Source organism: Oncorhynchus clarkii, chromosome 8 (assembly GCF_045791955.1).
Source record: "Oncorhynchus clarkii lewisi isolate Uvic-CL-2024 chromosome 8, UVic_Ocla_1.0, whole genome shotgun sequence".
In the NCBI taxonomy this organism is placed as follows: domain Eukaryota; kingdom Metazoa; phylum Chordata; class Actinopteri; order Salmoniformes; family Salmonidae; genus Oncorhynchus; species Oncorhynchus clarkii.
In genome coordinates this window covers 20,395,499-20,421,299 of record NC_092154.1, presented here as the reverse complement: position 1 = coordinate 20,421,299, position 25,801 = coordinate 20,395,499, and the positions used below count along the sequence as shown (strand labels likewise).

The 25,801-nt window shown below is 41.3% G+C and overlaps 1 protein-coding gene across 8 annotated transcripts in view; it reads left to right on the top strand.

Moving 5' to 3' along the window:
- Positions 1–25,801, top strand: part of LOC139415086 (receptor-type tyrosine-protein phosphatase kappa-like) — a 164,326-nt gene that overhangs the window by 31,177 nt on the left and 107,348 nt on the right. For all 8 annotated transcript variants that reach the window (XM_071162873.1, XM_071162868.1, XM_071162870.1 and 5 more), the window contains exons 2-3: positions 17,153–17,275; positions 24,560–24,831. In XM_071162873.1, coding sequence (XP_071018974.1) covers positions 17,153–17,275; positions 24,560–24,831 — 395 coding nt within the window. The remainder of the gene's footprint in view (positions 1–17,152; positions 17,276–24,559; positions 24,832–25,801) is intronic.

Below are 25,801 nucleotides of genomic sequence, written 5' to 3'. Positions count from 1 at the left end.
AGAGGTCATTAATGGTTTATTTGACTGGATCATGTTAATGGTTGCTGTAAAGGTCTACTATCATGTATGATGTTCCTTTGCATTCATAACCTGCCATCTCAAATATGAAAATATGAAATGTTTTATTTTTCTGAATAGTCTGGAATTACATCTGGCACAGCTGGCTCAGTCATTGCCATGGTTATGTATGTGTGTCTCTGAACGGTACCAAAGAGCTGTTTTATACACTGTGTGATATCGGAGGTTGCTGATCATTGTTTAACTGATGCTGCCTTAATGGACTTCCTGTCCTCGGAGCACAAATTAGTGCACTGTAACTGCTCTTGTCAATCAATGAATAAATGACTCTATGCTACGGAGCACCAGCAGGATGCTCGGCCGTTATCGACCTAGCTCAGCAGCTCTGGCAGTGGTGCTGCCAAGTGTTTGTTTGGTGGAGATAGTGTAAAACCTGGCCCGGTGGATCCTGGAGTATAAGCCCTAAAATCCTCAGCCAGCCTGAAATATTGTTCAGCTTAATGGGTACAAGGTGGCCTGGCACCAAATCCATCCCTCCACTCCCCTGATATTACTAAACTCAAACTATAGTTCAGCCACTCCGATATGCTCATGACTCAGGACATTATGTTCTGACTTGTACTCATGTGCTCCACTAAAGGGCCAAGTCTAAACAGGGTGAGCTACTGTAGTGTTGGGCTGCAATTAAAAGGATGAAATGGGAAGTTGCTGGTGTCAGATGAATTCAGATGAGTTTCCTTGCCACGTGTACTGAGTCTGTAAGTTGACCGCTGTACAGATTCAATTCATCAACAGAGTACGGACAATTCCTTCGACCTCCTGGCTTGGTTTTTACTCTGAGATGCACTGTCAACATTGGGACCTTTTTATATAGACAGGTGTGTGTGCCTTTCCAAATCATGTCCAATCAATTGAATTTACCCAAGGTGGACTCCAAGGTGTAGAAACATCTCAAGAATGATCAATGGAAACAGGATGCCACTCAACTTCGAGTCTCAGAAAAAGTTCTGAATACTTATGTAAGTAAGGCATTTCTGTTTTAGCTTAATCATTATTGGGTATTGTGTGTAGATTGATGATGTATTTTTTGAATAAGACTAACATAACAAAATGTGGAAAAAGTCGAGGGGTCTGAATATTTTACGAATGCGCTGTATCTACTGACAATTTCTCATAATGACAAAGTGAAAACAACAATGTTTTTAGAAATATTTGCAAATGTATTGAAGTGGAAATACAGAATATGTCATTTACATACAGTTGAAGTCGGAAGTTTACATACACGTTAACCAAATACATTTAAACTCAGTTTTTCACAATTCCTGACATTTAATCCTTGTAAAAATTCCCTGTCTTAGGTCCGTTAGGATCACCACTTTATTTTAAGAATGTGAAATGTCAGAATAATAGCAGAGAGAATGATTTATTCCAGCTTTTATTTCTTTCATCACATTCCTAGTAGGTCAGAAGTTTACATACACTTAATTAGTATTTGGTAGCATTGCCTTTAAATTGTTTAACTTGGGTCAAACATTTTGGGTAGCCTTCCACAAGCTTCCCACAGTGCGTTGGGTGAATTTTGTCCCATTCCTCCTGACAGAGCTGGTGTAACTGAGTCAGGTACAGTGCCTTGCGAAAGTATTCGGCCCCCTTGAACTTTGCGACCTTTTGCCACATTTCAGGCTTCAAACATAAAAATATAAAACTGTATTTTTTTGTGAAGAATCAACAACAAGTGGGACATAATCATGAAGTGGAACGACATTTATTGGATATTTCAAACTTTTTTAACAAATCAAAAACTGAAAAATTGGCCGTGCAAAATTATTCAGCCCCCTTAAGTTAATACTTTGTAGCGCCACCTTTTGCTGCGATTACAGCTGTAAGTCGCTTGGGGTATGTCTCTATCAGTTTTGCACATCGAGAGACTGACATTTTTTCCCATTCCTCCTTGCAAAACAGCTCGAGCTCAGTGAGGTTGGATGGAGAGCATTTGTGAACAGCAGTTTTCAGTTCTTTCCACATATTCTCGATTGGATTCAGGTCTGGACTTTGACTTGGCCATTCTAACACCTGGATATGTTTATTTTTGAACCATTCCATTGTAGATTTTGCTTTATGTTTTGGATCATTGTCTTGGTTGAAGACAAATCTCCGTCCCAGTCTCAGGTCTTTTGCAGACTCCATCAGGTTTTCTTCCAGAATGGTCCTGTATTTGGCTCCATCCATCTTCCCATCAATTTTAACCATCTTCCATGTCCCTGCTGAAGAAAAGCAGGCCCAAACCATGATGCTGCCACCACCATGTTTGACAGTGGGGATGGTGTGTTCAGAGTGATGAGCTGTGTTGCTTTTACGCCAAACATAACGTTTTGCATTGTTGCCAAAAAGTTCAATTTTGGTTTCATCTGACCAGAGCACCTTCTTCCACATGTTTGGTGCGTCTCCCAGGTGGCTTGTGGCAAACTTTAAACGACACTTTTTATGGATATCTTTAAGAAATGGCTTTCTTCTTGCCACTCTTCCATAAAGGCCAGATTTGTGCAATATACGACTGATTGTTGTCCTATGGACAGAGTCTCCCACCTCAGCTGTAGATCTCTGCAGTTCATCCAGAGTGATCATGGGCCTCTTGGCTGCATCTCTGATCAGTCTTCTCCTTGTATGAGCTGAAAGTTTAGAGGGACGGCCAGGTCTTGGTAGATTTGCAGTGGTCTGATACTCCTTCCATTTCAATATTATCGCTTGCACAGTGCTCCTTGGGATGTTTAAAGCTTGGGAAATCTTTTTGTATCCAAATCCGGCTTTAAACTTCTTCACAACAGTATCTCGGACCTGCCTGGTGTGTTCCTTGTTCTTCATGATGCTCTCTGCGCTTTTAAAGGACCTCTGAGACTATCACAGTGCAGTTGCATTTATACGGAGACTTGATTACACACAGGTGGATTGTATTTATCATCATTAGTCATTTAGGTCAACATTGGATCATTCAGAGATCCTCACTGAACTTCTGGAGAGAGTTTGCTGCACTGAAAGTAAAGGGGCTGAATAATTTTGCACACCCAATTTTTCAGTTTTTTATTTGTTAAAAAAGTTTGAAATATCCAATAAATGTCGTTCCACTTCATGATTGTGTCCCACTTGTTGTTGATTCTTCACAAAAAAATACAGTTTTATATCTTTATGTTTGAAGCCTGAAATGTGGCAAAAGGTCGCAAAGTTCAAGGGGGCCGAATACTTTCGCAAGGCACTGTATGTAGGCCTCCTTGCTCGCACACGCTGTTTTCAGTTCTGCACACAAATTTTATATGGGATTGAGGTCAGGGCTTTGTGATGGACACTCCAATACCTTGCCTTTGTTGTCCTTAAGTCATTTTGCCACAACTTTGGAAGTATGCTTGGGGTCATTGTCCATTTGGAAGACCCATTTGCGACCAAGCTTTAACTTCCTGACTGATGTCTTGAGATGTTGCTTCAATATATCCACATCATTTTCCGACCTCATGATGCCATCTATTTTGTGAAGTGCACCAGTCCCTCCTGCAGCAAAACACCCCCATAACATAATGCTGCCACCCCTGTGCTTCACGGTTGGGATGGTGTTCTTCGGCTTGCAAGCCTCCCCCTTTTCCCTCCAAATATAACAATGGTTATTTTTGCCGAACAGTTTTGTTTCATTTTTCCAAAAAGTACAATCTTTGTCCCCATGTGCAGTTGAAAACCGTAGTATGGCTTTTTTATGGTGGTTTTGGAGCAGTGGTTTCTTCCTTGCTGAGCGGCCTTTCAGGTTATGTCTATGTGGATATAGATTATTTTGTACTGGTTTCCTCCAGCATCTTCACAAGGTCCTTTGCTGTTGTTCTGGGATTGATTTGCACATCTCACACCAAAGTACGTTAATCTCTAGGAGACAGAACGCGTCTCCTTCCTGAGCTGTATGACGGCTGCGTGGTCCCATGGTGTTTATACTTGTGTACTTTTGTTTGTACAGATGAACGTGGTACCTTCAGGTGTTTGGAAATTGCTCCCAAGGATGAACCAGACTTGTGGAGGTAAAAAACTTATAATCTGAGGTCTTGGCCGATTTTCTTTTGATTTTCCCATGATGTCAAGCAAAGAGGCACTGAGTTTGAAGGTAGGCTTTGAAATACATCCACAGGTACACCTACAATTGACTCAAATGATGTCAATTAGCCTACAAGAAACTTCTAAAGCCATGACATCATTTTTGGAATTTTCCAAGCTATTTAAAGGCACAGTCAACTTAGTGTATGTACATTTCTGACCCACTGGAATTGTGATACAGTGAATTATAAGTGAAATAATCTGTCTAAACAATTGTTGGAAAAATTACTTGTCATGCACAAAATAGATTTGCCAAAACTATAGTTTGTTAACAAGAAATTTGTGGAGTTGTTGAAAATGAGTTTTCAACCTAAGTGTATGTAAACTTCCGACTTCAACTGTAAGTATTCACACCTCTGAGTCAATACTTTGTAGAAGCACCTTTGGCGGTTATTACAGCTTTGAGTCATCTCGTCTGTATCAGTTTTTCACATCTAGATTTGGGGATTTTCTCCCATTCTTCCTTGCAGATTTTCTCAAGCTCTGTTAATTTAGATGGAGGGCGCCGGTGAATAGCTATCTTCAAGTCAGCTATATTTCAATGGGATTCAAGTCTGGGCTTTGGCTGGGCCACTCAAGGACTTTCACATTCTTGTTCTGAACCCATTCCAGCATTGTTTTGGCTGTATGCTTGGGGTCATTGTCCTGTCGGAATGTAAATTCTAATCAAGAATTTGCCTGTATTTGGCTCCATTCATTGTTCCCTCTATCCTTACCAGTCTCCCAGTCCCTGCCGCTGAAAAGCATCCCAATAGCATGATGCTGCCACCACCAGGCTTCACATTAGGGATGAGATGTGCCCTGTTTTCTCCAGACAAAGCTCTTTGCATTCAGGCCAAATAGTAAAAATGGGTCTCATCAGACCACAGAATCTTTTGCCTTATTATCTCAGAGTCTTTCATGTGCCTTTTTTGTAAACTCCAGGCATTCTGTCATGTGTCTTTTTCTCAGCTGTGGCTATTTTCTCCACTTTCCCATAAAGTTCAGATTGGTGAAGTGCTATAGAGACTTTTGTCCTTCTGGCAGGTTTCCTCCATCTCAGCCAATGAACACTAGCACTGTCAGAGTGGTCATTGGGTTCTTGGTCACTTCCCTGACCAAAGTCCTTCTTGCCCGATTGCTCAGTTTGGTCGGACGGCCAGCTATAGGCAGAGTCTGGGTGGCTCCATATTCTTTCCATTTCCCAATGATGGAGACCACTGTGCTTTCAACTTTCAACACTTGAGAAATAGTTATCTACCCTTCCCCAGATATATGCCTCATTACTCATCTCGGAGATCTCTTGACAGTTCCTTTGACTTCAGGGTATTGTTTCTGCTCCGACATGCACTGTCAACTGTGGGACCTTATATAGACAGGTGTGTTTCTTTCTAAATCATGTCCAAACAATTGACTTGGTCACCGGTGGACTCCAATCAAGTTGTAGTGACAAGAATGATTAAAGGAAATTGGATGACCCTGAGCTCGATTTGTAGTATTATAGCAAAGGGGTGGGAATACTTATGTAAATTAGATATTTCTGTATTTAATTTTCAATAGATTTGCAAACATTTATAAAAACCTGTTTTCACTTTGTCATTATGGGGTGTCTGTAGATGGGTGAGATTTTATTTATTCAATCCATTGTGAATTCTAGTAGAAAGTAGCGCTTCCCTCCCTCCTCTAAGGTACAATTGTGAATTCAAACTGTAACAACAAAATGTGGAGTAAGTCAAAGTCATACTTTCTGAAGGTACTGTACTTCACTGCAGCGATGGAGCGCTCCTCTTCAAAGAGGAGCCAGCCATCAGATCGCTCTACCCACTGTCTCTATGTGTGTGCCCTGGAAATGGTTAACGGGAGGCTTGGCTTGGCTCTCAGCAGTATGAAAGGCAGGCTTCACTATCAAGTTTGTGCTGTTACAGGGGGTTCTTTGTGGCATTGTCAAGTCATGTCCCCAACCTGAATAAAAGCCACAACAGCAGCAGATCAACAACAGAAATGCTGTGCCAGAGGAAAGAGCACTCGTGAGCTGCAGTCAGGGGGGTCTGCATTATGTCACCTCAGCCGCTCTATTAGCCTGCAATGCGAGCGTTTGCTGTGCATCGATTCAGGCACGTATTTTCTGCTGCGCTTGGATTGAATTTTTCTCCTCCCACTGTCCTCTCTCTCTGTTTCCTCAATCCCTCTATCCTGACCTAACCTTTATCTAAACAGGTGAACCCTAGGGTGTGCTTATGTTGATGGAATGCACCATTAAGCCTTGCCTGCTCATGTTTAGAATGGGTGTGCTATTTCAGAATGGAGGTTTGTGGTGAAGGGGCTTTGGTGGTCCGGGGTGTGAGTGTCTAGGCCCCCTGCCGAGCTCTGGACATTTTAAAGGCTTATCACCTCCTGCAGACGAGGCTGTAAAACTGCTGCCTGACCAGAAACGTCTGTCCGGGCCCTGGATGGGACAATACAAACCTTTTCTCTCACATCACTGTTTAATCGCTGCATTTATTTTGGGTCTCCATTTTGTAAAATGGCAGTGATGCCAAGCGAGTTTTGACCTGTTCATGCTGTGCCGAGTTTTGACTCAGTAGCAGTAGCAATTACCTTTGTCATTTGTTTGGAGAGCTTAAAACCGAGTATTTGTTCCAACAAAATATTGAAACATCAAAACAAATGTAGTATTTTGATGTTCAAAAGTGGAAGCTGTCTGTCCTAAAGTCTAACACTGTTTTAATTTAAAGTGCTGTTACCAGAGGTATGTGATTCCACCACCACCAATCACTGACAGTTCAACCACCTATAAAATGTCCATTAAGCCTAACCTCGGGCTGAAAAATATACTGTTTGACTTCACATCCCTAGACATTTTGACCTGTCCCGCAAAGTTTCCTAAACCCTCTAAGATCTGTTAAGTCCCCCTACTTTTAGTTCCAAAATAAACCAACACCTTATTATGAATTCTTGTCTCAGATGATGTAGACAATTTAAATGTTTGCTGTTCTGCATGCTTTCATTCCAAGAAAGTTCCACATTTTTCATGTTTAAATGCTACCTCAAATTTCAATATAAGGGTTGTATAGTCACTCTTGGCTAGAAGCCTCGAGGTTGCTTGAGGATATCTGAAATCCCAACACTAATTGGACTTGAATCCGTTAACTTTGTTTTAAATTAATATTGTTGCTTCTCATTCAGGTTAAGTGGCTCTTCAAACATGTAAAAGCACAGAAACCAAAATACCAAAAATCAACAGCAGCCATTTGAGTCCTCTCTAAATTAGTCAATATGATTGAAAAATACCACACTGTATTCAAACATGGTGCTTGCAGTGGCACAGTAATTATCTACTTGACAATAGCTTGAGGAATCAACATGGTTGGTCAGAGGTTAAAACGCTCTTCACTCCACATGGAATGGCCTCAAAACAGCCAACCTAATTTCACCGTCTTGCCTATTTTATTGTGTCATTTTAACAAAATACCCATCACAGGAAACCATGACATTTTCACTGTGGTTGTTGTGTAGCTAGGTGTTCATGCAAATATCCCAACCCAGTATTATGGGCTAACAGTCTGCCGGGCAGGGCAGGGATTACAGTTGTGCGCCTCACAACAGTGGAGGGCTGTTTAACTCAGCACATTTGGACCACACTAGATTGTTTGCACTTTCCCCCATCCATCTGATCTATTTCAAACAGTGTCTGTTACAGTGGCCTGGTAAAGAAAACACTCCTCTTCTGAAAGCTTTGCGATGCTGTGTGAAGGTAGATCATAGCCAATCCCAGTCCAAATCACGGCCTATCATTTTGCTCCCTTTTTCCAGAAAGCTTTTTCTTTAATGTAAACACCTCTGAAATGAAGGTAAATGTCTTATACACAATGTGAGAGACCCTACTTGCCCCTTTTAGCATTTCCAAGTGAGTGTTTTGGATTTGTTTGCACAGAGGCGTCAGACAGCCGCTGCAAAGAGCAAGACGAGGCTGGAGACGTGCTGGGGTTATGCCATCAGACAAATGGTTATGGAAAGGTTCTTGTCTCCATATCATAGATCTTTATTAACATTCAAATCTTGACATTTGGCGCTTCTCCAAAATTCTGTCTTTATTGTCTCCCCACGAAAAAGATACGGTGCAGCCCTATCTGTTAGATAAGCTTGTTGGAAGTCACTACAGAGCATTTGAACCAGGAGCAGAGAGGGATTCACACAATGTGTGTCCAAGAACACGAGAACAGTGCAGCCCACACTTTCTCTATTATTATATGCTGCTGCCGTTTCACTTTCCTTTGTTCTTATTAACAGGCTGCATAATAGGGGTAGAGGTGTTAACCGAAGGGAAAAATACCTTTTACAGCAACGTACAGAAAGCAACATTGCAGGACCTGAAGGGATAAAAAAAAAGGACTGGGGAGACGGTGGCTTTGTTTTAAAAGATGTGAGGTGACTGATTTGGCTATTGTTGTCTCTTCGTCAAGCAGTCTTTAGTTGTTGCCATCATGTCCAAAATATGTAGAAATGGTACCCGATAAGGTGTGCTGCTGTTGAAGTTCCTTCTTTTTTTTTTTTTAAGTGTGGGCTTTCACCAGTAGAATCTTGTATTGTATCACAAGGTTATACTTTAGGAGAGAGGATAACCGCAACCCCACACTTACTGTATATTGTGTCATCTTATCTGGCTTAGTTTTAAAATGTCTCCCACAAGAAACACATCATGTTTAACTGGAAGACTAACACGCAGACAGGCTATTAGAAATGGATCCAATGTCTAAGTCCAACAGATTTTGTGTAAAGCCATCATAAACCCAGATCCTTCCAGAGGGCCTGTTGGTCTCCAGTTACAGCTGCTTATTGTACTGCTACAGTGTTCTTCTCTGTGTCAGTTGGCTTAGGGGTCCTGAGGAAGTGAGCTGTTCCCCCCAATGCCCACTGTGAATATATTCACATTTCTAACCCCTGAGAGAATCAGTTTTCTTTTAACTCACAATAATTGAGTCAGGGAGCTTCTCTCTCCCTCTCCCTCCCTCTCTCCTATTTTCAATTTCCAAGTCGTGTGATTTGCGACTTTCTCTGCCATCACACCTCTCAGGGGAGTGACCTAGCACTTCTTTTGGAACCTATCAGTGTCTCCAGCCATCCTCAGTAGGAGAGTTTCGGAAGAGGTTGGTTTCATGGCTGTTTGTATTGCCTCCCTGCAGAGTGGCCACTGTGGGGTTTCTGAGTTAACTACAGCTGTGAGCCCTCAGCGGTCTTGGCTCTGTCAGGTAGAACTGGGTCGTCAGTAAGTTGCCACAAAGTCAGAAACTCCGCCTATTTCTCTTCTTAAAATCTGATTTTAAACCTTACCTTATGCCTAACCTTAAATTTAGACCAAATGTTTGTTTTCATACATTTCATACATACGATATAGCCAATTTTGTAGTAACTAGTGACAACCGTAGGTAGAACTGAGTTCGACTCAATGGTGGCCCAAAAGGCCCAGGCCATATCCCACTCGTCATTAACCGGGAGAAGCCATACGCCATTAGAAGCAGATTTGTATTAAATTCATTACATTTTGAACAGGGTGCAAAGCTATGCGTGTCAGATCGCCGGATGAATCGTAGGGGTGGTCATTAGTTGGGATTCAAACAGGCGCCATGTTTACAGTGAATTAAATCTCCTGATTCAGCTGAAACGGAGGGTGAAGCATCGTGGCTAATGCATCATCACAGGGCCACAGAGGAGGAAAAGGCCAAAAGGAAACTGGGACACAAATATTTTGACCAACTCATGTTTCATTCATGGGTTTGAATTGGGCTTTCCAGGGCAGGGGCGTAGAATTCCTCCCTCATCTTGGGGCCCACGTAATTGAATTCCTGCCAATGTCATACTCTTGTTTAACAAAAGTGAGTTGAGGTGTGCTCTGCTCCCCCTGCCTTTATCTGGGCCATCCTTTTGATGGCAGCTCTTCGCTCGCAGTGCACTGAGGTGCAATGGTCAGATAGAGAATATAAAGTAAATGGGCCTGTAATGTTTGTAGAGGCAGAAACATTTCACTTTGTATCACATTTTAAGCCATTTCACCTTTTATCATGTAAAGCAAGGTCATACATCAGGATTTGATCAAAAATACTGTCCTTTTGGTGTTTTCAATGTCAGACAGTGGGCTTTGGAGTGTGTTTTTAAATAAAGCTGTTTGATTTGTGTCCAGTTTACAACTTTTTTCTAGATTGACTAAACCGTTTCACTGTTTTTATGGCACAGTAGTCATTTATGTTTTGTTGAAAACAGCAGTGAAGTTGGAGGTCAAAATTGTTTTGGAATGTTGCAATTGTCCAGTTGACAGCATATTGACCCCACTTTGTGATACGATCACATTAGTATATTTTTCAGTGTCCATATTTAATATGCTCGATGTGATTAAAAGGGCTTTGATGTAGTTGGAGCTGACAAAATATTCTACCATGACTAACCCTGTTAAATCTCATTGTGACAATTATTCAGTAGGACATTTCAGAGCTGATTTGTTTTCCCCTACCTAGATAAAAATTAATGTTTTCAATTTGCACTGAACAAAAATATAAACGCAATGTAAAGTGTTGGTCCCATGTTTCATGAGATGAAATACAAGATCCCAGAAATGTTCCATATGCATTCCCTCTAAAATGTTGTGCACAAATTTGTTTACATCCTGGTTAGTGAGCAATTCTCCTTTGCCAAAATAATCCATTCACCTGACAGGTGTGACATATCAAGAATCTGATTAAACAGCATTATCATTAGACAGGTGCACCTTGTGCTGGGATAACATGCCACCGATGTCTCAAGGTTTGAGGGACTGTGCAATTGGCATGCTGACTCTGCAGGAATGTCCACCAAAGCTGTTTCCAGAGAACGTAATGTTAATTTCTCTACCATAACATGCCTCCAACTTCGTTTTAGAGAATTTGGCAGTATCTCCCACCAGTCTCACAACCGCAGACCACGTGTAACCTCGTCAGCCCAGGACCTCCACATCCGGCTTCATCTGCGGGATCATCTGAGCCCAACCACCCAGACAGCTGATGAAACTGTGGATTTGCACAACCAAAGAATTTCTGCACAAACTGTGAGAAACCGTCTAAGTGAAGCTCATCTGGGTGCTCTTCATCCTCACCAGGGTCTTGACCTGACTGTAGTTCGGCGTTGTAACCGACTTCAGTGGGCAAGTGCTCACCTTCGATGGTCACAAAAATGCTGGAGAAGTGTGCTCTTCACGGATTAATCCCGGTTTCAACTGTACCAGGGTAGATGGTAGACCATGTATATGGTGTCGTGTGGGCAAGCAATTTGCTGATGTCAATGTTGTGAACAGAGTGCCCCATGGTGGCGGAGGGGTTACGGTATGGGCAGGAATAAGCTAAGGACAACGAACACAATTGCATTTTATTGATGGCAATTTGAATGCACAGAGATACTGTGACGAGATCCTGAGGCCCATTGTCGTGCCATCCATCTGCCACCATCACCTCATGTTTCAGCATGATAATGCACGGCCCCATGTCGAGAGGATCTCTACACAATTCCTGGAAGCACCAGACATGTCACCCATTGTGCATGTTTGGGATGCTCTGGATCGACGTGTATGACAGTGTGTTCCAGTTCCCGCCAATATCCAGCAACTTCGCACAGCCATTGAAGAGGAGTGGGACCACATCCCACAGGCCACAATCAACAGCCTGATCAACTGTATGTGAAGGAGATGTGTTGCGCTGCATGAGGCAAATGTAGGTCAAACCAGATACTGACTCGTTTTCTGATCCACGCCCATACCTTTTTTTTAAACATATCTGTGACCAACAGATTCATATCGTTTATATTTTTGTTCAGTGTAGTTCAACAGATGATTCTTTTTTCCTTTTCGTGTTCCACACTATTAGTTGGCTTTATTAAAAATTGATTTTGTAACGTTTCTAGTAGGCTATATGAATGTCTAGGTTTTGCCTAAACGTATTGGTTTCTGCACTTTGAGCACAATGACTTGAATTCTATTAATTGTAGTTTTTCTATCTTCATACAGTTATTGTGTTCTATAGCCATGGTTGAATAATCCCTGACCACAACAACACAACGATTATTAGCGTGTGTTATCCTGCTGTGTCTCTCTCTGGTCTAGACAGTTATGAAAGTATTTAATAGCATACATGGGCATACCTTGGAGCTCTACAAAGGTTGCATATGTGTTATTTAAAGTGCACTTGCTTGTGGAGAAGATGCTTATGCCACTTATTTACTTCTCAGAGCTATAATGCAGATCAATTGTCGTGTCTGAGTGGGAGAGCATTGGGTCTCGTCCCTATGATAAAGAGAAATCATTTGCCCAGGTTGTCTACAGTGCAAATGCAAGACATTAACTATTATCAACGTATTCGGGCCAAGGTTGGTGTTGCCTTTTTTAGACTCTTTTAACGTTCTCAGTGCGTTGAATGTTTGACTGAACCCTGCATTAACTTAGTCCCTTTAATGGTCATAAATATTTATTCCCAAGAATGAGGCTTGTATTACATTGCCCAATAACTGCCAGCAGTTTGTCCCTATATCCCTCACACAAACGGTTTCAAGCGGCTACAGTATATTTTATGTATGCGTTGTGATAGAGCTGTTAACCCCCTTTTTATCAACATTGTTCACTCTTGAGGTTTATCAGCCACAATAATTATTTTATTATGTAAATGAAGCGCATACTATTATTTCATTAGCAGACTTCGAAATTTGAGTCCTCAGATTAGTATGCAAATCATCTCGTTGCTGTCCTTGCAGAAGACAGAGGGGATTTACAACTCATTTAAAAGCAGCTAGTTGTTCTGCAGCTATTAATGTAATTATAACACCACTGACCTGTGATGTGATGCAATTATAACACCACTGTCTTGTGATTTGATGCAATTATACCACCACTGTCCTGTGATTTGAGGCAATTATAACACCACTGACCTGTGATGTATGTTTGCATAACACGGAACCCAAGCCGGCTGTGCGCGTGCGCCATCATGCATAAATGTATTTTGTCCGCCCACACCAAACACGATCACGACACGCAGGTTAAAATGTCAAAACAAACTCTGAACCAATTACATTCATTTGTTGACAGGTCGAAAAGCATACATTTATAGCAATTTAGCAAATTGTTCCTATTTAGCTAGCTTGCTGTTGCTAGCTAATTTGTCCTGGGATATAAACATTGAGTTGTTATTTTACCTGAAATGCACAAGGTCCTCTACTCCGACAATTAATCCACACATAAAACGGTCAACCGAATCATTTCTAGTCATCTCTCCTCCTTCTAGGCGTTTTCTTTTCTTGACTTTATATCGCGATTGGCCACTTTCATAAATTAGGTGCATTACCGCCACTGACCTTGTTCGTCTTTCAGTCACCCATGTGGGTATAACCAATGAGGAGATGGCACATGGGTACCTGCTTCTATAAACCAATGAGGAGATGGGAGAGGCAGGACTTGCAGTGCGATCTGCGTCACAAATATAACTAACTTGTAATTTAGCCCTTGGCAAATTGGCATGCGCGAGCAGTGTGGGTGCAATAATTGAATAATATAGATTTCTACATTTATTTTGCAAAGCTTGCCCACGTGACGCGAGCGGTGTAGTCAGCTTGTAAGGAATGCAGAGCGAGCGGCAAGTGACTGTCATTGAGGCTTAAATGTACCCTCAATGATGACTAGCGTCTACCTGGGCTTTGTTAATCAATGGTCCAAACTCTGTTTTGTCAACACATGGAGGGTTTATATTGATATCCTAAAGTTTTTAGTTTTGTGTCAGTAAATTAAATAGAAGACCAGAACACGACTCCAGACATAGATTATAAATTCTTGCAAGTCTACCAGAATAGCCTGGCCAGAGATGCACAGTGCTCAGGTGCCAGAGACTATCAGATGGCTGTGTGTGTGTGTGTGTGTGTGTGTGTGTGTGTGTGTGTGTGTGTGTGTGTGTGTGTGTGTGTGTGTGTGTGTGTGTGTGTGTGTGTGTGGTGTGCTTGCAGATTGTGTGGTGGGGTGGCACACTGGTTTTACTGGCAGAACACTGAGAGAGAGGAGAAGGTGTTTGCTAAGACGTGGGCTGGAGGGTGGCTCTGCTGCCTGTGTGTGTGGGCAGACACTTTCACACACATTAGTCCCTCAGTGCCATACATCCAACAGACCCTCTCCTCTTCATGGATTATTCAAACTCACTATAACGTATAGTACTCTCATAAAGTATATTCATGCCAATTGCACGCTCCTTCAACTTGAGGCATCAGTGGCATTGTGTTGTGTGACAAAATTGCAAATTTTAGAGTGGCCTTTTATTATCCACAGCACAAGGTTCACCTATGTAATGATCATGATTCTTGATATACCACACCTGTCAGGTGGATGGATTATCTTTACAAATAATTAAATGCTCACTAACAGGGATGAAAACAATTGGTGCACAACATTTTAGAGCAATAAGCTATTCGTGCATATGGAACATTTCTGTGATCTTTTATTTCAGCTCATGAAACATGGGACCAACACTGTACGTGTTGTGTTTATATTTTTGTTCAGTAAATATTCCCAAATTTGATTTAATCTGTTACGCTGTGTGCACTGAACTGACATGCATGATTGTTGCTGACAGGCCGATGTACAGATGAAAGGAATTAAATAGCCTATAATGAGCCGCGGCGCTCAATTCAGACAGCTGTGTGTAACCTACTGTAGCTGCTGTTATGTAATTCAAAGCCTTTACTCCATCACTCAGGATGTAATTTTCCAGTGCTATTATTTTTAGCATATAATGTTATTAAAACAAAATCAGACAACCCCATAGTAGAATATTTGACCTATTTACCTAGTCGACTTTTTGTTGTGTGTTCTATCTGAGAGAAATATTCATTTCGAGGCACATTCAAGTTATGATAGGGAGGGAAACATGTATTCTGACAATTCTTAATGCAATCGCGGGAAAACATGTTTGAAAGCAGTTTTGGAAAATGTATTTTAAAAGTAGTTTGGGCCTTTGTTAAAAAAGGGTTGGGTCCCTGTTTTCCATTGCGACCATTTTATTTATTTACTCCTTCAATTGCACGAGTATCATCGTTTTACAAATTCAATTACAACCGGAGTTTCAAGCATGGTTTAGGAGCAGCTGCGCAACAATGGTGATGGATCGTTTGAGAACGTACGCCTCTTTGAACGGCTCTTTTTGGTGAAAGTCGGGAACCGAATCGTATATCTGAAAGAGCCATTCATTTGATTTGCATACTGTTACAAATGATTTTTGAGCTCCAGACATCAATCATCGGCGGATCAATTATAATGTTATTAATTCTGTAATGTGATTTTCCTCTTTGTCAATGGTAAATTCCTGTGTCCAGGGAGGCCCTGTCTGGAAGTGACTCTAGCTTTGATTTGTTCTCATCGCTAAGATGTAGCCTAGTCGTGGGTTTATTCCACACCACTTTAATTAACCCTTGGAAAGATGAAAGAGTCAATGTTAACTTCAATTCTGAGTGTCCGCTTGATGTTTCCTCTGTATAGTTGACTGGAGTTTCAAATGAGAACCTCATTTGAGGTTCTGATATCTTAGTAAACACAGTGCATCCTCCTGTGGGAATTAGAACATCATTTTATTTTAGCTATAACCTTCTGTTAGCCAGTGTTAATTAGCATCTGTTTTTGTCCTGGAATTAAAATGCAAATGGTGATGTTTCTGTGTGCCATCACAGAGGTTTGAAAGGTCAGCGGTTGTACCCAGATAGGGTGACCTTTTTCCATTTGTGAAGAACTCTCTCCTGGTAATGAGCAGAGAGGTACGGGTCATTGATATGCACCTTTCCGGTCATTGGGATTTTAACCTACACTTACCCATGTTACCCAACTTTTACCATTAAATACAGACCTGGCAGTTCAGTTTCATAGCTTGCTAGAACACTCTGAGGAAGAATAACGCCGAACACAATCCTCTCTCTCTTCTCCGGCAACAAGCTATGATTCATCTAGAGAACTTGGAATGAGTATCTCTTCCCATAAGCCACCAGTGACCTCAGGTGGAATTGGCTACATGTATCAGGCACCCATGTCAAAGTCATTAGAGGCCTGTCTCTCCTCTCCACTCGGCTCAGGGCCTCTGACATGTCGACTTCCAGACAGGGCCTGCAGGAGGGCCTTTGTTGTTGCATACCACCTCACAGATGACTGGCTTCAAGTTATGCCTGAAACTCAAAAAGGAGAGAGCTGTGTGACAGAGCTGTCTGGCGGCCTGGCCTCCTCATGCTTACTCACTTGTCAGATCTTAGCACATGCTGAATTGCCCAACAGAGGAGACTCAATCTGGGTAGGAAGGGGGATAGGCCTATACTGCCTGGTAGTCAGAGGCAGTGTTGTAAAGTACTTAAGTTAAAATACTTTTAAAAAGTACTACTTAAGTCGTTTTTTCGGGTATCTATAGTTTACTATTTACATTTTTGACAACTTTTACTTCACTACATTCTTAAAGAAAATAATGTACTTTTTACTCCATACATTTTCCCTGAAGTACTCGTTACGTTTTGAATGCTTAGTAAGACAGGAAAAAGGTCAAATTCATGCACTTATAAAGAGAACATCCCTGGTCATCCCTAATGCCTCTGTTCTGGCGGACTCACTAAACAAAAAATATTTGTTTGTAAATTATGTCTGAGTGTTGGACTCTGCCCCTGGCTATCGTTAAAAAAATTATTATAATAATTAAAATGAATTTGACTTTTGATACTTAAGTACATTTTATAAACTACATGTACTTTTAATAGTTAAGTATATTTAAAATCAAATACTTTTAGACTTTTACTCTATTATTTTACTGGGTGACGTTCTCTTTTACTTGAGACATTTTCTGTTAAAGTATCTTTACTTTTACTCAAGTATGACAATTGAGTACCGTTTCAATCCACTGCTCAGAGGTACCACTCGGCTCAGCTGTTGTAAATTAATACAATGAACAATGTTATTCATCGGCAATATGGGGTTAACCAAGTAAATTAACTAAATAAATTGTCCTTCCAGGTGGCTGTACATTTGACGATGGCCCAGCCCAGTGTGACTACCAGCAGGATCCCTATGACGACTTTGACTGGACCCATGTCAGCGCACAGGAAGTGCCATACTTGTCATCTGAACTGCCTCAAGGTGAGACTAACTCTGCCACCATGTCCACAAACCTAATGAATATTGTTTGTTCATTAGGCAAACATGACCAAGGCCACCACACCAGGTTCCCAACACCTGCTATGTAGAAAAACCATCAGAGTTTTTTTTAGACTCATATTTGCAGCTAAATGTGCAGGGTGTTCTATTTAGTGCTTCCAACAAGGGAAGTATAGAATGTTTGGCTAATGTGTAAACTGACCAGAGTAAGTGTAGCTAATGAGGGAAACGCAGAGAGCAGCTCCTTTTGGAGAGAAGGAAGGAATGTGAAACAATGAATAGATGGAAGGAAATTAATCTCAGAGCCTTCTGGTCTTCTCTGTCTTTGTTACTTCTCACAATGCATTCTTAATTCCAACCTTTCACAATTGTAATGAAAATTTCATTTCATTTTAATTTCCCGGGTAGAGAGGAAAAGCTTTGTGCTCAGCAGCAAAATGTCTATTTAGGTTTGAACACTGTCATACACGGAATAATGAAGGCTCTTAAATAAGATCAGGGAAGGCGGCGTTGTGAGTACGTGGAGAGCATGGGCCCTGCGACCTTGCCTATTCACCTCTCCACAGCGTAATCACTTGCATTCAGACAGGAATGATGTGCATAGGAAATGAAAGCATTTCACTTTCAGCAAAAATGACCAATTAATAAGATCGAAGGTAATTAATCATGCAAGGGAACAGAGAAGGTAATCAGCAGATTGTCTGAACAAGGTTGTGTCCCATTACAATGTTCCACAATAAGGCTGTCATATGCCTTTGTCTGGCCCAAAAATGATGGCTGGGCACATTTTACAACACGACTTGACCGGAAACCAGAAATATCTGGTTAAACTTCTCTCGCAGTTAAGACATTTGAGGAATTTATTATGGGACAGAACTACATTGCACTTGTCACTGTAGTGTTAAAAGATGGCATGAGGAAAAAGCAATAGCATATAACATGTCTAACAGTGATAGTTCTGGCTCTGAGGATCTTTGTCCTACCATTGTTGGAGGATGACACAGTAGTTTTCCTTTGTTCCTCTGTGGTGCTTAACTATGTCAGTTACGTTTAATCACCTAGTTTCTCAGGTAGAGACGGTGCAGCGAACATTATAGCAGATGTTCATTTAATCTAAAGAGGAGGCATGAGTTGGCTTCCATTCCAATGGGAATTAGTTCCATTACCGGGCCTGTCGGATTTGTTTGAAAATTCGCCATAGCAGTGATAATGAGAGAAAATCGTTGTTTCATTCATCATGACTTCAAGCGTGAACTAAAGCAGGTGGAATGATTATCTCGCTAGCAAAAAAAATCCTCACCTTTTTGTAAACCCCCCTTGTAAATGTGCTGGATAATCAATTACTTCAAAGAAACCTATGTAGTGACTAACTAGAATATTACCACATTGTGGTTGCCTGAGAATAATGTGAGGGGTTCTCTAGCTGAGATCCTCTATATTAATAGGTGAAAGGATATGAGGTTGACTGAAGGACCCCCCCCCCCCCCCCCATGATTTCATCAGCCTCCTATGTTTTCCAGCTAGCAACCAGCTCTCGCAAATGAAATAAGCTTTATCATAAAGTAGCTTAACATACTTTCTCAGCCAGGAAGGATGAAAAGCAAACCCAACAGGGAGTTCCCATGAGGAGATAACAAGTGCTATTTACCACGCAGAAACCTTCCGTCCTTATCTCTCTGAATACCACAAATGCTTGAGACTCCCTCGGTCAATATTCATTTGGAGCTGTGCTTATAGCTTGGCCCTGGCGCGGTTAGGCTCGGCTCAGGCTTGGCTCAGTCCTGTGCCAGTGTCAGCCCCTGTAGGTCTATTTAGCCTCCCATTGGAGATGCTGAGTGGGTGTAGAACACTGACTGCACCATTATGTCAAACCCCATGCCTCTCTCTCGGAGTACTGGTGCTCCTGGGTAGACCTACATCTCCCCTGTCGATACAGGCTCATCCCTAATGTGAGGCAGGGCAGTTTATTACAAGGTGAAGCCTGCTTTTTTTGCACTGTTAGAGTAGAATCCCTTTTGAAAATAAAAGAAGCATGGTTTGAATTGGCTGAATATTTTTTATCTCTGTTTCCTTTGTAACTCACGTGACTGTACTGCCAGCGGTTGAGGCCATGTTGGGTGACAGCCATCTTGTGGACTGGCATTCATCCTCTGGATACTTGACATTGAAGTTGAAAGCTCTGCTCTATATATCTATATACATATTTATTTAATATTTCGCCTTTGGATGAGTACTTGTTAATTAAGTAATAGGAAATAAAATGATACCATGTTATATTCAATTTGAGGTTGTATTGTTTGTCTAAATCTAGCAATGATATTCTTCCCATTAGTCTTTCTTGGATTGTTTTTTCTAAGCTTTCCAGGACAAAACTCATCTCTGCCCGAACACTGATATAACAGCAAAATTGGATAGAAGGATGGAAAATAAGTAGGATTTTTACATTTGGAAGTTGGAACAGAAACAGTCTGCCAACACAAGATTCCACTTAGCTGGGGAAATAGTTTTTTTGACTGGGTAGAATACTGTAGTACACGTTGTTTTTTGTGTGTAGTTTTGTTGGTAGAGTACTATTGTCTGTTTTATCCCTAATTTCTTCATTGTAGTTTTAAACTCTGTGGTTGTGCCTGTTGAAGACATGTGGCAGAACTTTGGCGACTTCTATTTTTTAAACCCCCCGAAATCCTTAGTTTTGAAAGTGACTATTTACCGGAAGCTGTGGTGCCATTTCTAGGGCTGTGATGATACCAGTATTGCGGTATTATTTTCCATGCCAAAAATTTCACCACAAAGCAGACCCTCTTTGGTCCTTGAAAAACCTGCTATATGTAAATTATTGTGTGCTATAGCTTGGAAACTAAAGAAATGTGACTCTTGATGAAAACATTTAGAGGGAGAGAGACACTCCTGCTGCTTTGACACCTTGTGATGAACTGTATACATTGACACAAAGAGGAGAGGAGATTGTGTTCGGTTAGCTCGAACAAAGCGGCTCTGATGTGAAAGGCTATCGGGTTTTCAATACAAACACCACCAGGCATAAACATCTGCTTTTGATCTGCTGCGCAATATTAAACAGTCTGTATGGTGTTGGATATGAGTGGTATGCTCATTTACTTGAGTCAAACATAATGCATGAAAGCACAATTTTATAAACTGTTGGCTCACACTTCTTAAACAACTTTCAGAAGTAAATTGAATTGACATAAATTCCTTCTTCGTCGAGGTTGGATTATGATCAAGAACTTAACCCCCCCGAAGTGAATGAGCTGTTCTACTTTTTGAGAATCCCATATTTCAGCTGAATTTATCTGGTCCAGAGTTGATGTAGACTGAAGCCTTCCCCTGTTCCCCAGGCCAAAGTCTTTATCAGATCTGTTCTGGAGCTCTGCAGAGGAATACCACCACAGCACCAGTCTGTGGCACTCCCTCCCCTGACACCATGGAGAAACCAGTGCTTTGTGGCAGAGCAGCGCTGTACTCAACTGATCTTAATTGCAGGTTGTTGCTTTTTAGAGAATGGAGGTTTGTAATCTGTTGTAAAGCAGCAGTTGAGGGGAGAGCTGGTTTCTGGTGTTTTCAGCCGTGGTTTAAAAGTGGACCCAGCTGCATCCTGAAACACTGCTTATACACCTGAGAAGGGTTCTGGCCCTGATGTCATTGATTTGTTTAACAGATTTTCGCCTTTGAGACACATTACTTGATCTTGGTTTGTCATGGATGTCATGCCTCAAGTAAAAAACGCCATTCTAAGGGGCCGAAGTGGTTCTTCCGACATCAAATGTGGAATCAATCATAAATCAGACAAAATATATTTACTAGACTGTAATTCAGAGGTGACAAACTATCATGTTCAAGTTTTATTGGAGGCACAAACAGAAGAAAGGTGGTGAATTTGTTTGTTTTCAATCTACATGAATCAACGCTGATTTCAAACGCTGTTTAGAAAATTATTTCCATTAGTCCCACTTTCATTATTGCTGTACATTTATTTCCCCCTCAGAACAAAGTCCAATGATTTTTAATAGGAAAAAAGAATTGATTCTGTTCAACTTTGGACTTCCTTTGTTTGAGCTTTAGTGGGAAAGTGAAATAAATAAATAATGTTGCTGTTTCTTTAGTTTTTCCTCTGACAGCTTGCTGATCGCTCTCTCATAAAGAAGTATCGCATGAGAGAGAAACAGACAAGTTTTTTTTAGGCCTCATGTTTATTTTGTACCTTGATGAGAAACACACTGCCTGGCCTTGAACAGTCCGTAAGAGAGGGTGTAGGGAGGGGGAAGGGGGGGGGGGGTGTTGAGAATGGAGGGCCAACCGCCTAGCTTTGGGGAGGAAGGCTTTCTTGTATGTTTTCCTAAAATAAACCTTGAACCGTGAAACTCCCATTGTTCCCAATGACAAAACTTGCCTTTGAGCACAAAACATTTCAAAGGTCTTAAATTGAAATGTTTGGAAATGTATACCTTTTAAACAATTAGCTATTCGGGAATACTTTTCTTTGTCTACACCCATTCCGCATCGTTCACACCTTCTTAAGCTTTAGCCCCACCAATCTCTTTAAGGGTTGATCCGAGCATTGTGTCGTAACAACAGCAGTCAAGCACCTAACTTTGGCTAGCTACTTCCAGACACAAATGAGAGAACAATACACTGACCATTTTACTCGCCCTAGCAGAGCTGGTTAGGCTGTTTTTACGTTATCCAGATCGTTGGTGACTGCAACTGTGCAGCTGGCAACAATTTACGCTTTTTTGCCAACGTTTACTGACACCGGCCATATTCACCGTTGAGCGTTGAGTGTTGAGCGTTCGTAAATTTGTCAGTTATTCTGTGCTCTGGCACACTCAGACAAGAATACTCTGAAATTAGAGTAGATAACCAGACGGAATTTACCAGCTACGTCTACAACAGTTGTCGCAGTGACATTCTATTGAAATGGTTACTTGCATAGTGGAGTCTTTTGTTAAGACATGCAGCTAGTTAAGTAAACAGTGAACCATAATCCCAACTCATGACGTTACCACCCTGCATGAATCTGTAGGTAGCTAACCAAACAGGTTCAATGTTAGCTAGCTAACATTAGGCTATAACTAGCAAAGCAAATGGCTCTGAGATACGAATAATAAGATCATACACATAATGTTAGCTAGCGAGCCAGCCAGCTAATGTTAGCTAGCTAGCTAACAGTACACTTTAACTTAAAATGAAAATGACTGTCAACATTAGAAAAATGTATTATCTGAAAATGTAGCTAGCTAGACTATCTTACCCACTGTATATAGCCTCGTTATTAAGTCATTTTCTTGTTTGATAGTAGAGGTTTCTTTGCAGTAATTCGGCCATGAAGGCCTGATTCACGCAGTCTCCTCTGAACAGTTGACGTTGAGATTTGTCTTTTACTTGAACTCTGTGAAGCATTTGTTTGGGCTGCAATCTGAAGTGTAGTTAATTGCCGATTTCTGAGGCTGATAACTGCAATGAACTTATCCTCTGCAGCAGAAGTAACTCTGGGTCTTCCTTTCCTGTGGCGGTCCTCATGAGAGCCAGATTCATATCATATTGCTTGATGGTTCTTGCAACTGCACTTGAAGAAACTTTCAAAGTTCTTGAAATGTTCTGCATTGACTGACCTAAATGTCTTAAAGTGATGATGTTGTTTCTCTTTGCTTATTTGAGCTGTTCTTTCCATAATATGGACTTGGTATTTTACCAGATAGGGCTATCTTCTGTATACCAACCCTACCTTTTCACAACACAACTGATTGGCTCAAACCCATTAAGAATGAAATAATTTCCACAAATTAACTTTTAACAAGGCACACCTGTTAATTGAATTGCATTCCATGTGTCTGCCTCATGAAGCTGGTTGAGAGAATGCCAAGAGTGTGCAAAGCTGTCATCAAGGCAAAGGGTGGCTTCCTTGAAAAATCTCAAACTTTTTTGGTTACTACATGATTCCGTATGTGTTATTTCATAGTTTTGATGTCTTCACTATTATTTTATAGTTAAAATAAAGAAAACCCCTTGCATGAGTAGGTGTGTCCAAACTTTTAACTGGTATTGTATACTACTGCATCACTCCAAAGACCCTCCTGTTTTCTCTGTATTTGTCCTACCTAGATGAAAGCAGATGAATCATTCAGACCACTGTCTTGAAAATATCATCCACTTCACAGCAAATCATCTTCATTTAAAAAAAACCAGCACAGATAAAACACTGCCAGATGGGTTCCTAAAAGATTTCTTACAAATGTATATTTGCTTAGAGCTATACACACAATGTTGGGTCAGAGTTTTGTTGCAATATGAGTAATCAGAACTGAGCTTGAATTGGATTCATTGATTTGGCAGGCCTGAAAATGTTGAACAGATGTACTGTTTTTGTGACAAATGGTTTTGAAATGAGGCCTTGGTGTCTTGCTTAAGGGAATATCAGCAAAAAATATATACGCAACATGCAACAATTTCAAAGATTTTGCTAAGTTTACCGTTCATATAAGGAAATCGGTCAATTGAAATGAATTCATTAGGCCTTAATCTATGGATTTCACATGACTGGGCAGAGACGTAGACGTGGGTGGACCTTAGATGGCATAGATCCACCCACTTGGGAGCCAGGCCCACCCAGTGGGGAGCCAGGCCCAGCCAATCAGAATGAGTTTTTCCTCACAAAAGGACTTTATTTACAGACAGAAATACTCCTCATTGACAAAGGATCAAATGCTCACTAACAGGGATTTAAACAAATTGTGCACAGAATTAGAGATACATGTTTTTTGTCCATATGGAACATTTCTGGGATATTTTATTTCAGCTCATGAAACATGGGACCAGGATTTTACAGGTTGCGTTTATATTTTTGTTCAGTGTAGTTTGTTCCTTCAAAGGTAAATTACCTGCACTGAACTCTACATGGACATTTTCAAAAAATAATCTTATTTGTTCTCATTTAGTGGATAAAACTTTATTCAATCAATTAAATGTCCTTTGAAACATTTATTTTTGTTTGGTCTTTACTCAAAGTTTGCCACTAAGAAACATCCCACTGGACATAGATGTCAATTCAATGTCTATTCCACGTTGGTTCTACGTAATTTAATTGAAATGACGTGGAAACAACGTTGATTCAACCAGTGTGTGCCCAGTGGGATTGGACCACTTAAAGTGGAGTGGGTAACCCTTGGTTCGCTGAGAGTCTGACTCTAGGCCCTTCTTCTCTCCATGTCCTATAATGCCCCATCTTCTCCTTCTCCTATCCCCCCTCAGGTTCCTACATGATGGTGGACTCCTCCCAGCACGATGCCGGAGAGAAGGCACGCATTCAGCTGCCAGTAATGAAGGAAAACGACACCCACTGTATTGACTTCAACTACTTATTGTATACCCAAGATGGCTCCAGCCCGGGGACCCTGAACATCCTGGTAAAGGTTAACAAAGGTCCCCTGGCTAATCCCATCTGGAATGTGACCAGCTACACCGGGAAGGACTGGCTCCGGGCTGAGCTGGCCGTCAGTACCTTCTGGCCTAACGAGTATCAGGTACATAGACTCACTACACCATTGCAATACCTATTACGTTTTAAAGTTTGTTCGCCACGTGCACAGGATACAACAGGTGTAAAACAGTTCAGTGAAATGCTTACTTGAGAGCTCTTTCCCAAAAATGAAGTTAATAATAATAATAATAATAATAAAATAGAGTAAAACGCTATAAGTATCCATCTGGGGCCATATCAAATATCTCAGAGTAGGAGTGCTGATCTAGGATACGTTTTTACTTTTAGATCAAAATAAATAAGATTACATGGACAGGGGGATTGATCCTAGATCGGCTCTCCTACTCAAAGACACTTTATACATATAGACCAAGGCCTCTGCAGCAATGATATTGAGATGGACCTATTGGCTGTATGTCTCCCATCACTGCATCTCCCGTACGGACTCGGGAACTTGTGAAGGTCGAGAGCCATGCGTCCTCCGAAACACAACCCTGCCAAGCCGCACTGCTTTTTGACACACTGCTCGCTTAACCTTAACCCAGCCGCACCAATGTGTCAGAGGAAACACAGTACAACTGGCGAACGTGTCAGCATGCATGCGCCCCTGCCACAGGAGTTGCTAGAGCACGATGGTGCAAACCCTCCCCCTACCCGGACAATGCTGGGCCAATGCTGCCTCATTGGTCTCCCGGTCGTGGCCGGCTGCAACACAGCCCGGGATCAAACCCAGGTCTGTAGTGATGCCTCCAGCACTGCGATGCAGTGCCTTAGACCACTGTACCACTCAGGAGGCCCTGTAAATACCTTTTTTAGGAGGAGTGTACAATGGGGAGTGATTTATTGATCTCTTTTATATTAATATCATTAATCCTTCCTTACAGCCAGATTTATAACTGATAAGCAAAGCTCTCAAGTATTTTATTTATTTATTTAACCAGTTAAGAACAAATTCTTATTTACATTGACGGCCTACCCCGGCCAAACCCTAATCCGGACAACGCTGTGCCAAT